Genomic DNA, 14,392 nt, shown 5'->3' on the forward strand with positions numbered 1-14,392 from the left:
AGGAACATACAAATCCACGTCCATAAAAATAAAACATCCTTTATTGCTAGTTCCAAAACGCCTAAAATATGTGAAGACAATGTTTCATGTCGCCTTAGATTTTATGTAAAATGATGAGATAAGATTAATATCTTATTTTGTTCATTAAAACAAAAGTGTCATTTTCTTATGTTTGCTAATGTAATTGTAGTACTTTAACCTATAAGTCTTATATAGCATAATATGTTTTTCTTTTTCTTAACGCCCAACTATATAGTAATGCCTCACATCTAATGCATATATTGTTATATCGTGTTACAAAGCGGAAACATTTGTATGTGTTAAACTTCATTTCCGGTTTAACATCCGGGACTTTCGTTTGCGCATTTCTTTGCTGAAACCTCGAGCCGAGGAAGTACGAGAAGTACGTAGAGTACGTAAAACACGAGCCGACAAAGTACGCAAAGTACGTAAATCAGGAGCGTGAATCACGAGTCCGTACGCACGACGTCGTCGTTTACTTGAGCGCCATTCTGCAGCCCGACCTGAGCAGCAAGCGCCAGATTACTGTCCACAGAGGAGAGGCTGGTTTTAATCACAGTAAGCTGTTTCCGAGCGCTAAACGCGTCGTTTTTACTCCGTGTAGTGTGCGGTTTTGGGATGTAAACACGCGGATTACCGCGCTAGCTGTCGGCTTTGTTAGCTAGCAGCATGGCTAACTGTACATTAGCATAAACAGGTAGCGATCTCCCTCAGGCTCCAGGTTAGAAAGCGAAGATAAACCCGTAAGTGTGCCATTCCTTAATTTAAGGATTAGTTAAGCCCGTTCCGGATGGTAACGTAACTCTAGTCACGTCGCTGGCTAAGAGCTAGTCCGCTAATATAACTGCTAGCTCTGCTGAGGTAAACGTGAACACGCGCTCTCAGGTACCCGCTCGTGTTACTCAGTATCGCCGAGCGTGTTTCCAACAGCGCTAATCTCCTCTAAAATGTGTTTCCAGCAGCGCTGATCTCTTCTAAAGTCCCGTTGGTGTCTTGGTTTGATCTCCTGCTGCTCTCTCCGTGCAGTACACGCTGCAATGGCAGCTGCGTTCCCGTTCAGAGGTGTCCCGGGAGCCATGCCGCCCGGTGTTCCTCCCCCGGCCCCGGTGCCAGACTACATGTCCGAGGAGAAACTACAAGAAAAGGGTGCGTTCACGTCTCCGAAGCAGCTGCTTTGCCTTGCCATGTGTTTTTTATGTCGCGTATTGCGTTATGGATTCGTCGCTAACGCTTGTCTGTTTATCACAGCCCGCAAATGGCAGCAGCTGCAGGCTAAGCGGTATTCGGAGAAAAGGAAATTTGGTTTCGTTGACACCCAGAAAGAGGACATGCCCCCTGAGCATGTCCGTAAGATCATCAGGGACCATGGAGACATGACCAACAGGAAGTTCCGCCACGACAAACGAGTCTATCTCGGGTAAATTGCCCCCTTTTCGCACTCAGCCGAAAAGTTATTGTGCATAGCTGAATTCAAACTAGTGGGGCTCATTTATAATCCATATTGGATTCCATCTGGAATTTGCTATATCAGAAGTGTCTATATAAATCAGGATATAACACTTTTTTTTTTTTTTTTTTTTTTTTTTTTGCTGCAACAGCGGACATAACTCTGTTTGCTTTAAAATGTTTTTGCTGTGTCTGTCTCGTGTGCAGGGCATTGAAGTACATGCCCCACGCAGTTCTGAAGCTGTTGGAGAACATGCCCATGCCGTGGGAGCAGATCCGAGACGTGCCGGTGCTCTACCACATTACAGGGGCCATTTCCTTTGTCAATGAAATCCCTTGGGTCATCGAGCCCGTCTACATTGCGCAGTGGGGGTGAGACATCGCCGATTAAAGCACTATGTACTGTTTCAGTGTTTCTCAGTCCTCATCTCTGTCCGTCTTCCCAACACACCTGGACCGAGTCATTAAGAGCTCCAGATGTCTGGTACAGGTATTAGAAGTTGAGTTAGAGCTGAACGTATGTGCTGTGTGCTGTCTGGTGGGCTCTGTGAGCTGGGTGTTGAGACCCCCGTACGAGATGAGTGGTCTCACCTCTGAGTTGGTAAATGGATGTGAAACGGGTTGAATTCTCTTAATCGTAGCTGCTTTCTTTCCACATCAGTACCATGTGGATCATGATGCGTCGGGAGAAACGGGACAGACGGCACTTCAAGCGCATGCGCTTCCCGCCCTTCGACGATGAGGAGCCTCCGCTGGACTATGCAGATAACATTCTGGACGTGGAGCCGCTGGAGGCCATTCAGATGGAGCTGGATCCTGAGGAGGACGGCCCCGTGGTGGACTGGTTTTACGAGCACCAGCCCTTGAAGGACTCCAAGTGAGTCCGTGACAGTTTAACAACACATTGCTCTGTCCTGGTGTTTCCCACCTTCATGACTCCTCCCCCCTACCCCCCCCCCCCCACAGGTACGTCAACGGGACTACATACAGACGCTGGCAGTTTAGTCTGCCGATGATGTCCACCCTGTACCGCCTGGCCAATCAGCTGCTGACTGATTTGGTGGACAGTAACTACTTCTACTTGTTTGACCTGAAGGCCTTCTTCACGTCGAAGGCCCTGAATATGGCCATTCCTGGAGGGCCCAAGTTTGAGCCCCTGGTCAGAGACATCAATCTCCAGTATGTTCACTTGTAATCTGACTGACATCCTAACTGTGACACAATACAGTTCCCCTGGTTCAAACTATTTAAAAAAAACCAACTTTTTTTAACTTTGCCAACTTCTATTTCAGGGACGAGGACTGGAATGAATTCAATGACATCAATAAAATTATCATCAGACAGCCCATTAGGACCGAGTACAAGATCGCCTTCCCATACCTGTACAACAACCTTCCCCATCACGTGCACCTCACTTGGTAAAGATCATCGCCACAGAGTCTCATCAGTCATGTGTTGTGGGAAAGGGAAAGGTTGCGATTAAGACATTAATAATCGGTTCAATCACAGGTACCACACTCCCAATGTGGTGTTCATCAAGACGGAGGATCCAGACTTGCCCGCATTCTACTTTGACCCCCTCATCAACCCCATCTCTCACAGACATTCTGTTAAAGTAAGATCAAGCTGTAGACCTTAGTAGTGTAGTAGTTTCCACTGCATGTCCACAGCAGAAAGTAACAATCTAAGCAGGTTTGGTTTTTATTTACATTTTAAAAAATAAAATTAAGCAAAACCTTCTTAAACAAAAGGTTAGCTACGAATTGAATATGGGGGACAAAAAAGTTTTGATTAGTGTTGTAAAATTGGACATATTTGAGTAACCGTGGTGGGGGGAATCTTTCTTTTCCTCAGAGTCAGGAACCCCTGCCTGAGGACGACGAGGAGTTCGAGCTTCCAGAGTACGTAGAACCGTTCCTCAAGGAGACGCCTTTGTACACCGACAACACGGCCAACGGGATCGCGTTGCTGTGGGCGCCACGACCGTTCAACCTGCGCTCCGGAAGAACCCGCCGCGCCATCGACGTTCCTCTCATAAAGAACTGGTGAGCGCACAGTGCTATGTCTCCACCCACCTCTCGTCACCTCTGAAGGGAGGAACGGTGCGAGCGGCCTGCACGTCCCGTAAGCGTGTTGCTGTGTCTCTGATCGCCTCAGGTACCGTGAGCACTGTCCTGCAGGACAGCCCGTGAAGGTGCGCGTCTCCTACCAGAAGCTTCTGAAGTACTACGTTCTTAACGCTCTGAAACATCGACCACCAAAAGCACAGAAGAAGAGGTGAGCGTTGAAGTAGTTATGTTTTGTGTAACGAATATTTAAATAAAGAGCTTATTTGTCAAACATCGGGACTGTAATGTTTCTCGGTTGCCTTTTGTCGTCCGACAGGTACCTCTTCCGTTCCTTCAAGGCCACAAAGTTCTTCCAGTCCACGAAGCTGGATTGGGTGGAGGTGGGCCTTCAGGTGTGCAGACAGGGCTACAACATGCTCAACCTACTCATCCATAGAAAGAATCTCAACTACCTGCACCTGGACTACAACTTCAACCTGAAGCCCGTCAAAACCCTCACCACCAAGGTAAACGCACGGTTGGCTCAGTGGGGAAGGTTCTGGACTAGTAACTGGAAGGTTGCCAATTCAAGTCATACCACCCCTCAGGCTGTAACTCAGACCTCTAAACAAGACCCTTAACCCTCAATTACTCAAGCTGTATTGTAAATCAGAAATTAGTCGCTTTGGATTAAAGCATTGGCTAGAAATCTAAATGCACTGCCACTTTGTAAATGTTAGATCTTCCAGCCTTTTATGGGTTTTTTTTTTTGTTTTGTTTAGTCGTGCTTTTCTCACGCCAGTCTCTTCCCCTCTCAGGAGCGTAAGAAGTCCCGGTTTGGGAACGCCTTCCACTTGTGTCGTGAGGTTCTCCGTCTGAGCAAACTGGTTGTGGACAGTCACGTGCAGTACAGACTGGGAAACGTCGACGCCTTCCAGGTACACCCGTTACTCCTCAAGCGCCGCACCAGTTCTGCTCCGCCGCATCGCAGCCTGTTGTCTGAATATCCCCGTTTCTCTCGTGCTGCAGCTGGCTGACGGCCTGCAGTACATCTTTGCCCATGTGGGTCAGCTGACCGGCATGTATCGCTACAAGTACAAGCTGATGAGGCAGATCAGGATGTGCAAGGACCTGAAACATCTCATCTACTACCGCTTCAACACGGTCAGTGCTGCGCCACGCCCTCACTCGGCGCAACGGAACCCGCACCTCACGGGGAAGCCTTGTTGTTTGTGTTAACAGGGTCCGGTCGGGAAGGGCCCAGGTTGTGGCTTCTGGGCTCCGGGCTGGAGGGTTTGGCTGTTCTTCATGAGGGGCATTACCCCCCTGCTGGAGAGGTGGTTGGGGAACCTGTTGGCTAGACAGTTCGAAGGTAAGGTGGGCCGCCAGTGTCCCGTAAGACCTCGTCCTCGCTGCGCGACGCCAGAGAGAACACGCGCGAGCTAACTGTCCCGTGTCCAGGCCGTCACTCCAAGGGCGTGGCCAAGACCGTGACCAAGCAGCGGGTGGAGTCCCACTTCGACCTGGAACTCAGGGCGGCCGTCATGCACGACATTCTGGACATGATGCCTGAGGGCATCAAGCAGAACAAGGCCAGGACCATCCTGCAACACCTCAGCGAGTCCTGGAGGTGCTGGAAGGCAAACATTCCTTGGAAGGTCGGATCATCCTGACGTTTATCGGCATGCTTGTGTGGAGTGTGTCTGGAAATGCGACTTTGTTTTTGTTGCGTGTTAGAATCTGAGCTCTTTTGACACTGCTGCGTTTAAACCCGTCGTGATGCTCGACCCTTCAGGTCCCAGGACTTCCCACGCCCATTGAGAACATGATCTTGCGCTACGTGAAGGCCAAAGCTGATTGGTGGACCAACACGGCCCATTACAACCGGGAGCGAATCAGGCGAGGCGCTACCGTGGACAAGACCGTGTGCAAAAAGAACCTCGGGCGCCTGACACGGCTGTACCTGAAGGCCGAGCAGGAGAGGCAGCACAACTACCTGAAGGTGAGTGTCCAGGCCTGCACAGGTGAGCAGTGAGCGTAGCAGCGCAGAGCCTCACGTTCGCCTCGTGTGTGTCTGTCTCTCTCTGTGTAGGACGGGCCGTACATCACTGCGGAGGAGGCTGTGGCCATCTACACGACCACCGTCCACTGGTTGGAGAGTCGTCGCTTCTCTCCTATCCCCTTCCCCCCACTGTCCTACAAACACGACACCAAACTGCTCATCCTGGCACTGGAGAGGCTTAAAGAGGCGTACAGGTCAGTCGTCCGTCCAGGAAGTAGCAGGAGAGCGTTTACCGAGAGGAAGTTGTAATCGCTTCTCTTTGCTGCGCCTTAGTGTGAAGTCTCGGCTGAACCAGTCCCAACGCGAGGAGCTCGGTCTGATAGAACAGGCGTATGACAACCCTCACGAGGCTCTGTCCAGGATCAAGCGTCACCTCCTCACGCAGAGAGCATTCAAAGAGGTGAGCGGCCTGGAGTCGCCTCCCTGGCTGCGGTGGGCACATCTCTCAGCCCGTGGTTCCTCCTCGTCGTCGTCGTCGTCTTGAGTTGTTTTTCTCTCTTCAGGTGGGCATCGAGTTCATGGACCTGTACAGCCACCTGGTGCCCGTGTACGACGTGGAGCCTCTGGAGAAGATCACGGACGCCTACCTGGACCAGTACCTGTGGTACGAGGCCGACAAACGGCGCCTGTTCCCGCCCTGGATCAAGCCAGCTGACACCGAGCCGCCACCCCTGCTCGTCTACAAGTGGTGCCAAGGTGAGCGCCCGGGAACACGCCCTTGCCCGCACAACGGCGGCGAGTCGTAACCTTTGATCTGTCGAGTGAGTTGTCTCGGTCTTGTCCAGGTATCAACAACCTGCAGGACGTGTGGGAGACGATGGAGGGCGAGTGCAACGTCATGCTGGAGTCGCGCTATGAGAAGATGTACGAGAAGATTGACCTGACCCTGCTCAATAGGCTCCTGCGCCTCATCGTTGACCACAACATCGCCGATTACATGACGGCCAAGAACAATGTTGTCATCAACTACAAGGTCTGTTGTCCGTGGGAGCGGGAAAGCTCACGTTTCCGGGAATTTTGATCCGGTTTCAGTCGTCTCCAACCCAGTTTTGTTTTATTTTGTTTTAAATTTGCGTCTCTCTCTCTGTTGTCCAGGACATGAACCACACAAACTCGTACGGGATCATCCGCGGGCTACAGTTCGCCTCCTTCATCGTGCAGTACTACGGCTTGGTGATGGACCTGCTCGTCCTGGGTCTCCACCGCGCCAGCGAGATGGCCGGCCCCCCGCAGATGCCCAACGACTTCCTCAGTTTCCAGGACAGCACCACGGAGGTGGCCCACCCCATCCGCCTGTACTGCCGATACATCGACCGCATCCACATGTTCTTCAGGTGGGTGTCCAGGAGCCGAGCTGCATCCGGCGCGGGCGCGCGAGTCAACGTGAGGGGCCTGAAACGGGGACGCCAAAGTTGTCTCGTCTCCACAGGTTCTCCGCAGACGAGGCCCGGGATCTGATCCAGCGCTACCTGACGGAACACCCCGACCCCAACAATGAGAACATCGTGGGTTACAACAACAAGAAGTGCTGGCCCAGAGATGCCAGGATGCGGCTGATGAAGCACGACGTGAACTTGTGAGTACTTTTGAGCGCTTGTCTTTAGTGAAGCTTCTCTGTTATGCGTCCGGGCTGACCCATGTTCACTGTCCAGGGGCCGTGCCGTCTTCTGGGACATCAAGAACCGCCTGCCTCGCTCTGTCACCACCGTGCAGTGGGAGAACAGCTTTGTGTCGGTCTACAGCAAAGACAACCCCAACCTCCTCTTCAACATGTGCGGCTTCGAGTGTCGCATCCTGCCCAAGTGCCGCACCAGTTACGAGGAGTTCACGCACAAGGACGGAGTTTGGAACCTGCAGAATGAGGTGTGTGGGGTGGGGGGGTGGGTTGGTGTGACCTGGCACGCTGACCTGTATCGCCATAGATCGTAGTAGGATAGTTGAGACGCTAAATTTGTCATGTTTTTTGTGTGTGCGCACGTGCAGGTAACTAAGGAAAGGACAGCTCAGTGCTTCTTGCGTGTGGACGATGAGTCTATGCAGAGGTTCCATAACAGAGTCCGACAGATTCTCATGGCCTCTGGTTCCACCACCTTCACCAAGGTAACGCAACCCCCAACTTCTTTACAGAGAATATGACACGAAGTCCTCTTTTACCTTTTACAAGGTCTCGGTCTCTCACTCTCACTCTCTTAGATTGTGAACAAGTGGAACACCGCTCTGATCGGTCTGATGACCTACTTCCGTGAGGCCGTGGTGAACACCCAGGAGCTGCTAGACCTGTTGGTGAAATGTGAGAACAAGATCCAGACGCGTATCAAGATTGGCCTGAACTCCAAAATGCCCAGCCGCTTCCCCCCGGTGGTCTTCTACACGCCCAAGGAGCTGGGAGGTCTGGGCATGCTCTCCATGGGCCACGTCCTCATCCCACAGTCCGACCTGAGGTGCGTGGCATCAGACTCGTAGCCACGTCCGATCTGTTTTGAAAGAGCGGCTGATCGTAACCGGTTACGGACTATGTCCTCTGTGCCTTAAGAGAAGCTCTTTTTTTTTTTTTTTTTTTAAATTAAAAATTTTATCGTTTACCCTCAGGTGGTCCAAGCAGACAGACGTGGGCATCACTCACTTTCGCTCTGGTATGAGTCACGAGGAGGACCAGCTGATTCCCAATCTGTACCGCTATATCCAGCCATGGGAGAGCGAGTTCATTGACTCTCAGAGAGTCTGGGCTGAGTATGCCCTGAAGAGGCAGGAGGCCATCGCCCAGAACAGGTACCCCGTCCTTCCAGAACACTGTCCAGACAGAAGAGATGTGTTCACGTGGGTCCGTACTTACGAGAGTGTCCGTTACACGCAGGCGCCTGACCCTGGAGGACTTGGAGGACTCGTGGGACAGAGGAATCCCACGAATCAACACCCTGTTCCAGAAAGACAGGCACACTCTGGCCTATGACAAGGGCTGGAGAGTCAGAACGGACTTTAAACAGTACCAGGTGAGGACTCATACACACTGACGAGGCGTTCACCTGTGTGTCTCGGGTTCTACTTGGACTGCTCTGAAGTCTCCTGTAACGTATCCACAGGTGCTGAAGCAAAATCCCTTCTGGTGGACACATCAGAGACACGACGGGAAACTGTGGAACCTCAACAACTACCGTACGGATATGATCCAGGCTCTGGGCGGAGTGGAGGGGATCCTGGAACACACACTCTTCAAGGGCACATACTTCCCCACCTGGGAAGGTCTCTTTTGGTGAGGCCGTTAAAGATGTGCTCTGTAGTCTCACCAAAACAAGACTGATTGATTGATTGATTTTGACTGGTTTTATAAATAAATAAAGTTCAGGCGGATGTGTCTTTTAATTACTGGCTTCTTTGACAGGGAGAAGGCCAGTGGCTTTGAAGAGTCCATGAAGTGGAAGAAGCTTACCAACGCTCAGAGATCGGGTCTGAACCAAATCCCCAACCGACGGTTTACTCTCTGGTGGTCTCCCACCATCAACAGGGCTAATGTATGTTTTTGGGTTACTCTAGTTTTCTTTCTTTCTTTCTCTCTCTCTCTCTCTCTCTCTCTCTCTCTCTCTCTCTCTCTCTCTCTCTCTCTCTCTCTCTCTCTCTCTCTCTCGCTAACTCTCGCTAACTCTGTCCGTCTTTTGGGTGTTTTAGGTGTACGTGGGATTTCAGGTGCAGCTGGACCTCACAGGAATCTTCATGCACGGCAAAATTCCAACGCTGAAGATCTCCCTGATCCAGATCTTCAGAGCTCACTTGTGGCAGAAGATCCATGAAAGTATTGTCATGGATCTGTGTCAGGTATGGATCGTTTTTTCCATTCCGCTGCCAAAAAGAAACGCCTGTTCTTCAAATACATAATCTGAATGTAACCGTCTCTGACGGTGACCACATAAAACTGTTTAACAAAGATGTCTCTGTGGTGTTTTGAAGGTATTTGACCAGGAACTGGATGCCCTGGAGATTGAGACAGTCCAAAAGGAGACCATCCACCCCAGGAAGTCCTACAAGATGAACTCGTCCTGCGCGGACATTCTTCTGTTTGCCTCTTACAAGTGGAACGTCTCGCGGCCCTCGCTTCTTGCCGACTCCAAGTGGGTGTTTTGTGTGTGGTGTGTTTAAATGGGGGGGGGGGGTGTTTTTGTTTGTTTGTTTTTAAACTGTCGTTCTCTGCTCCAGGGACGTTATGGACAGCACCACTACTCAGAAGTACTGGATTGACATCCAGTTGCGATGGGGAGACTACGACTCCCACGACATTGAGAGATACGCCAGAGCAAAGTTCCTGGACTACACCACAGACAACATGAGCATCTACCCCTCCCCCACCGGTGTGCTGATCGCCATTGACCTGGCCTACAACCTGCACAGGTCAGTGGCTTTGATGGGCCTCAAATCTTGTTTATCATCTACTACATGCCATTTAATGACACACTTTCATGTTTGATTTTCAAAGCTGCAGTTTGAGGTTTGATTCATTTTGATGTGTTTTTTAAAAAACTAGTTTGTAACAGTATGAACCATCATCAAACCCTGACCTGCGTCTAATTAAACTAATAAAGTGTACGAGATCATCACAAGGGGGGGACGATTGGTATTAAACGCCAGTCAGCCGTGTCTGACAGGGTGGTGTTTGATGCCGTATGCTGATGTCGCGTCCTCTTCGCAGCGCCTATGGAAACTGGTTCCCAGGCAGCAAACCCCTGATCCAGCAGGCCATGGCGAAGATCATGAAGGCCAACCCCGCTCTGTATGTGCTGAGGGAGCGCATTCGCAAGGGTCTACAGCTCTACTCGTCCGAGCCTACTGAGCCCTACCTGTCCTCGCAGAACTACGGCGAGCTCTTCTCCAACCAGATCATCTGGTTCGTGGACGACACGAACGTGTACCGGGTCACCATCCATAAGGTGAGCGAACTCTGCGGCTGGTAGGAGCGAGGTGGGCCGCGCCCCACGATTCTGCTCGCTGATGCTGTGGCTTGTGTCCCCGTTACAGACCTTTGAGGGCAACTTGACAACGAAACCGATCAACGGGGCCATTTTCATTTTCAACCCCAGGACGGGGCAGCTGTTTCTGAAGATAATTCACACATCTGTGTGGGCGGGACAGAAACGTCTGGGACAGGCAAGACACAAACGAACAAATACGTCACACTTGCCACAAAAAGTAGTGAACAATATTTATGTAAAAAGAGATTTTGTACAGAATCCGTGAAACCTCCAGGCCACTAGGTGTCAGTATAAAGGCCTGTTTCATAACATGACTTCTTGTGAGAGTGGTGGCGTGGTGGTTTGACTCGGAGTTATTCTGAACAATCGGTGTGTAAGTTGGTTTTCTCCTGTTCCAGTTGGCCAAGTGGAAGACAGCAGAAGAGGTAGCTGCTCTGATCCGCTCCCTCCCTGTGGAAGAACAACCCAAGCAGATCATTGTGACCAGAAAGGGCATGTTGGATCCCCTTGAGGTAACCCTCCGCCCCCAGCCCTGCCTCGCTAGCCGCTGCGTAAGGCAAGCGCGGCTGCGTCAGGTGTGTTGAGGGCTCGTTCACGTATGTATTTCCTCTTCCTGTTCCAGGTGCACTTGCTGGATTTCCCCAACATCGTGATCAAGGGCTCTGAGCTGCAGTTGCCCTTCCAGGCCTGTCTGAAGGTGGAGAAGTTTGGAGATCTCATTCTGAAGGCCACCGAGCCTCAGATGGTCCTGTTTAACCTGTACGATGACTGGCTCAAGACCATCTCCTCCTACACCGTGAGTTTGTTCGGCCTTCTAAACGTTGGCTGCCCGTCCTTTTTAAAATCAAACCTCAGAAGTAGCCGCCGGTGCCCGTCGGCCGTTGCGAAGTGACAACCTGTTCGTCTCCTAGGCCTTCTCGCGTCTCATCCTGATCCTGAGAGCCCTCCACGTGAACAACGACCGTGCGAAGGTGATCCTGAAGCCTGACAAGACCACCATCACCGAGCCACACCACATCTGGCCCACGCTGACAGACGAGGAGTGGATCAAGGTGGAGGTCCAGCTCAAAGATCTCATCCTGGCTGACTATGGCAAGAAGAACAAGTGAGTAGTCTGGCTGTTGGAGAACTAAGCCCTGTTCTCAGATTCAGTTAAAAGTTAATGTGGTCTTCATAGAGAGGCTCTGGAGAATTAATCAGTAACTTGCTATAATGATTTATTGTTTGGAAATGTTTGAACGCTTGGTCTGCAAGTGTAAGCTGCGTGTGAAGTTTCCCTCTCTGCTCTCACGTCCAGCGTGAACGTGGCATCTCTGACGCAGTCCGAGATCAGGGACATTATCCTGGGCATGGAGATCTCCGCCCCCTCTCAGCAGAGGCAGCAGATCGCTGAGATTGAAAAGCAGACCAAGGAGCAGTCTCAGCTGACGGCCACGCAGACCCGCACCGTCAACAAGCACGGCGACGAGATCATCACCTCCACCACCAGCAACTACGAGACGCAGACCTTCTCCTCCAAGACTGAGTGGAGAGTCAGGTAGAAGCTTCTCTGGTCAGCCTCCATGGAAACGCCTCGGTTCCTCAGAATGACGTGGCGTGGTCGACTCTGGTGCAACTGCGGCAGACTTGTGAATGATGTTCTCCCTTTAGGGCCATCTCTGCTGCCAACCTGCACCTGCGGACCAACCACATCTACGTGTCCTCAGATGACATTAAAGAGACTGGCTACACCTACATTCTTCCCAAGAACGTGTTGAAAAAGTTCATCTGCATTTCAGACTTGCGTGCTCAGGTGGGTCAAACATTTGCTGTTTGTTTTTTTGTTTTTTCCCCCTTCACTTTGATGGTCTTGTTTTTATTTATTTTTGTGTGTGTGTATAGATAGATAGATGGATTATTTATATATATATATATATATATATATATATATATATATATGTATATATCTTTCCCATCTGCGTGTTGTGTGTACAGATTGCAGGCTACCTCTACGGCACCAGCCCGCCAGACAACCCCCAGGTGAAGGAGATCCGTTGCATTGTGATGGTCCCTCAATGGGGGACACACCAGACTGTGCACCTGCCCAATCAGCTTCCGCAGCACGAGTACCTCAAGGTCCGTCAGCCAATCACATCCTCGCACAGTGGGGGCTTCTCTCGTGCGTGACGCCTGTGTGCCTGCGACGGTGCCGTCTCGTAGCGTTCCCATGCTAAAGTTCTTCTTGGTCTTCTGCAGGAAATGGAGCCTCTCGGCTGGATTCACACACAACCCAATGAGTCGCCCCAACTCTCCCCCCAGGACGTCACCACCCACGCCAAGGTCATGGCAGACAACCCGTCTTGGGATGGCGAGAAGACCATCATCATCACCTGCAGGTACGTGGCGGTCGTGCAGCTCTGTGCAGCCGTGGTGTTTCACACACTTCACGCTGTCCTCCTGTTTGCAGCTTCACCCCTGGGTCCTGTACGCTGACCGCGTACAAGCTGACTCCGAGCGGATACGAGTGGGGCAGGCAGAACACAGACAAGGGAAACAACCCTAAGGGGTATCTGCCTTCGCACTACGAGAGGGTGCAGATGCTGCTCTCTGATCGCTTCCTCGGTTTCTTCATGGTGCCTGGCCAAGTCTCCTGGAACTATAACTTCATGGGTAAGCATCGCTTTAGCAGGCTGGCGTTCCAGCACACCGCCTGGGTGGTGAGGTGTGTCAGTTATCGTGATGCACTGGGTCATAATGCGTCCTTTCTGTGCAAAACGCTGGATAATGTCATGTTTCCAGAGATGCGTTTAGATTTAATTATAGACTGTGTATAAATATCTAGATCAAAAATTAAAACCTCATCAGATGTCCCAGGGTTTTTTTCCCCAAACTAAGACATCTTCCTGTTCATACACAGCTTTTCTTGTAAATGTTGAATTTAAAAAAGACAGACATTTAAGAGTTTTGTTAAATATGGTACTGCTAGTTTTTGCTAAGGTACGAGGACACATCTTTCAAAATGTATCCCGTCCCTACTACCAATAATCGCTAGCGTACTGTGTCCATCCCCAGGTGTTCGTCACGACCCCAACATGAAATACGACCTGCAGCTTTCCAACCCTAAAGAGTTCTACCACGAGGTGCATCGCCCCTCCCACTTCCTGAACTTCGCCTCCCTGCAGGAGGGCGAGATCTACAACGCTGATCGCGAGGACATGTTCGCCTAGCGCACGAGCGGCTCCTCCTCCTCACGTGCAGCGGATTCTCTGGGCTTCGGCGAGGCTCGAGCTGGCCAGATCTTTGTGCTCGAGCGAGGTGTTGACGGTCCTGTCGGATCGCGAGCCTGTTTTAAGAGTTTGTATAATGCTTAAACTTGCTTTCTCTGGCGTGGTAACTTTTTTTTTTTGGTTCACATTTGCATAATGTCTATTTTTGTGTCACTGTAGTTGTGAGGTAAAACTTCATGAAAGTTCTTAGAGCTCTTTTGTAATCTCAAGTACATTAAATTGTTTTTGTTTGTTTTTTAAGTGGGTTGTAATATTCTTGTCCCCAGTAGCTATGTTGTGCATGTGTAATGTACATAATACTTTGGGTCAAAATAAAGATAAATTGAAACATGTTTGTCTCGTCACATGTAATTAATCTTGCATTGACTCGGTGTTAACAGCCTTGATCGTAACGTGCTTGTCTGCATTCTAAGCTTTTTGCACCCCATTTGTCTACATTTGCATTCGCTTACTGTCCGTTACGGAAGCTCGAGCAGGTGTGTGGCAGCAAAGCTCTCGGGTTGCCCCGGTCACGCGGGGAGGAGGGTACGGCGATGAGCGAAAAACGAGCAGCTACTCGCCGTTAGTGCACGAGCAATGCTCCCTTGCGTT

General features: G+C 50.7%; 1 protein-coding gene across 3 annotated transcripts; it reads left to right on the top strand.

The window, feature by feature from the left end:
* The first annotated feature begins 444 nt into the window (after positions 1–444).
* prpf8 (pre-mRNA processing factor 8) lies at positions 445–14,133 on the top strand. 3 transcript variants are annotated; one of them, XM_027029040.3, is made up of 43 exons: positions 445–579; positions 1,048–1,167; positions 1,270–1,438; positions 1,675–1,839; positions 2,129–2,344; positions 2,434–2,646; positions 2,760–2,885; positions 2,977–3,082; positions 3,322–3,512; positions 3,625–3,744; positions 3,853–4,042; positions 4,334–4,453; positions 4,545–4,679; positions 4,758–4,887; positions 4,977–5,173; positions 5,311–5,517; positions 5,608–5,771; positions 5,851–5,977; positions 6,081–6,273; positions 6,363–6,550; positions 6,673–6,911; positions 7,007–7,153; positions 7,230–7,440; positions 7,561–7,677; positions 7,771–8,018; positions 8,167–8,346; positions 8,432–8,567; positions 8,658–8,827; positions 8,957–9,086; positions 9,241–9,387; positions 9,520–9,680; positions 9,766–9,957; positions 10,256–10,493; positions 10,582–10,710; positions 10,934–11,047; positions 11,158–11,331; positions 11,447–11,640; positions 11,833–12,072; positions 12,186–12,327; positions 12,510–12,650; positions 12,771–12,910; positions 12,982–13,184; positions 13,587–14,133. In XM_027029040.3, the coding sequence occupies exons 2-43, from the start codon at positions 1,059–1,061 to the stop codon at positions 13,739–13,741; spliced, it is 7,014 nt and encodes a 2,337-aa protein (XP_026884841.2). In that variant the 5' UTR covers positions 445–579; positions 1,048–1,058; the 3' UTR covers positions 13,742–14,133. The 3 variants fall into 3 exon arrangements, with proteins under 3 accessions (XP_026884841.2, XP_026884842.2, XP_026884840.2); XM_027029041.3 differs by having other exon boundaries at positions 471–579; positions 984–1,167; XM_027029039.3 differs by having other exon boundaries at positions 477–579; positions 981–1,167.
* Positions 14,134–14,392: the final 259 nt, after the last annotated feature.

Source organism: Electrophorus electricus, chromosome 17 (assembly GCF_041902795.1).
Source record: "Electrophorus electricus isolate QZ-2024a chromosome 17, ASM4190279v1, whole genome shotgun sequence".
In the NCBI taxonomy this organism is placed as follows: domain Eukaryota; kingdom Metazoa; phylum Chordata; class Actinopteri; order Gymnotiformes; family Gymnotidae; genus Electrophorus; species Electrophorus electricus.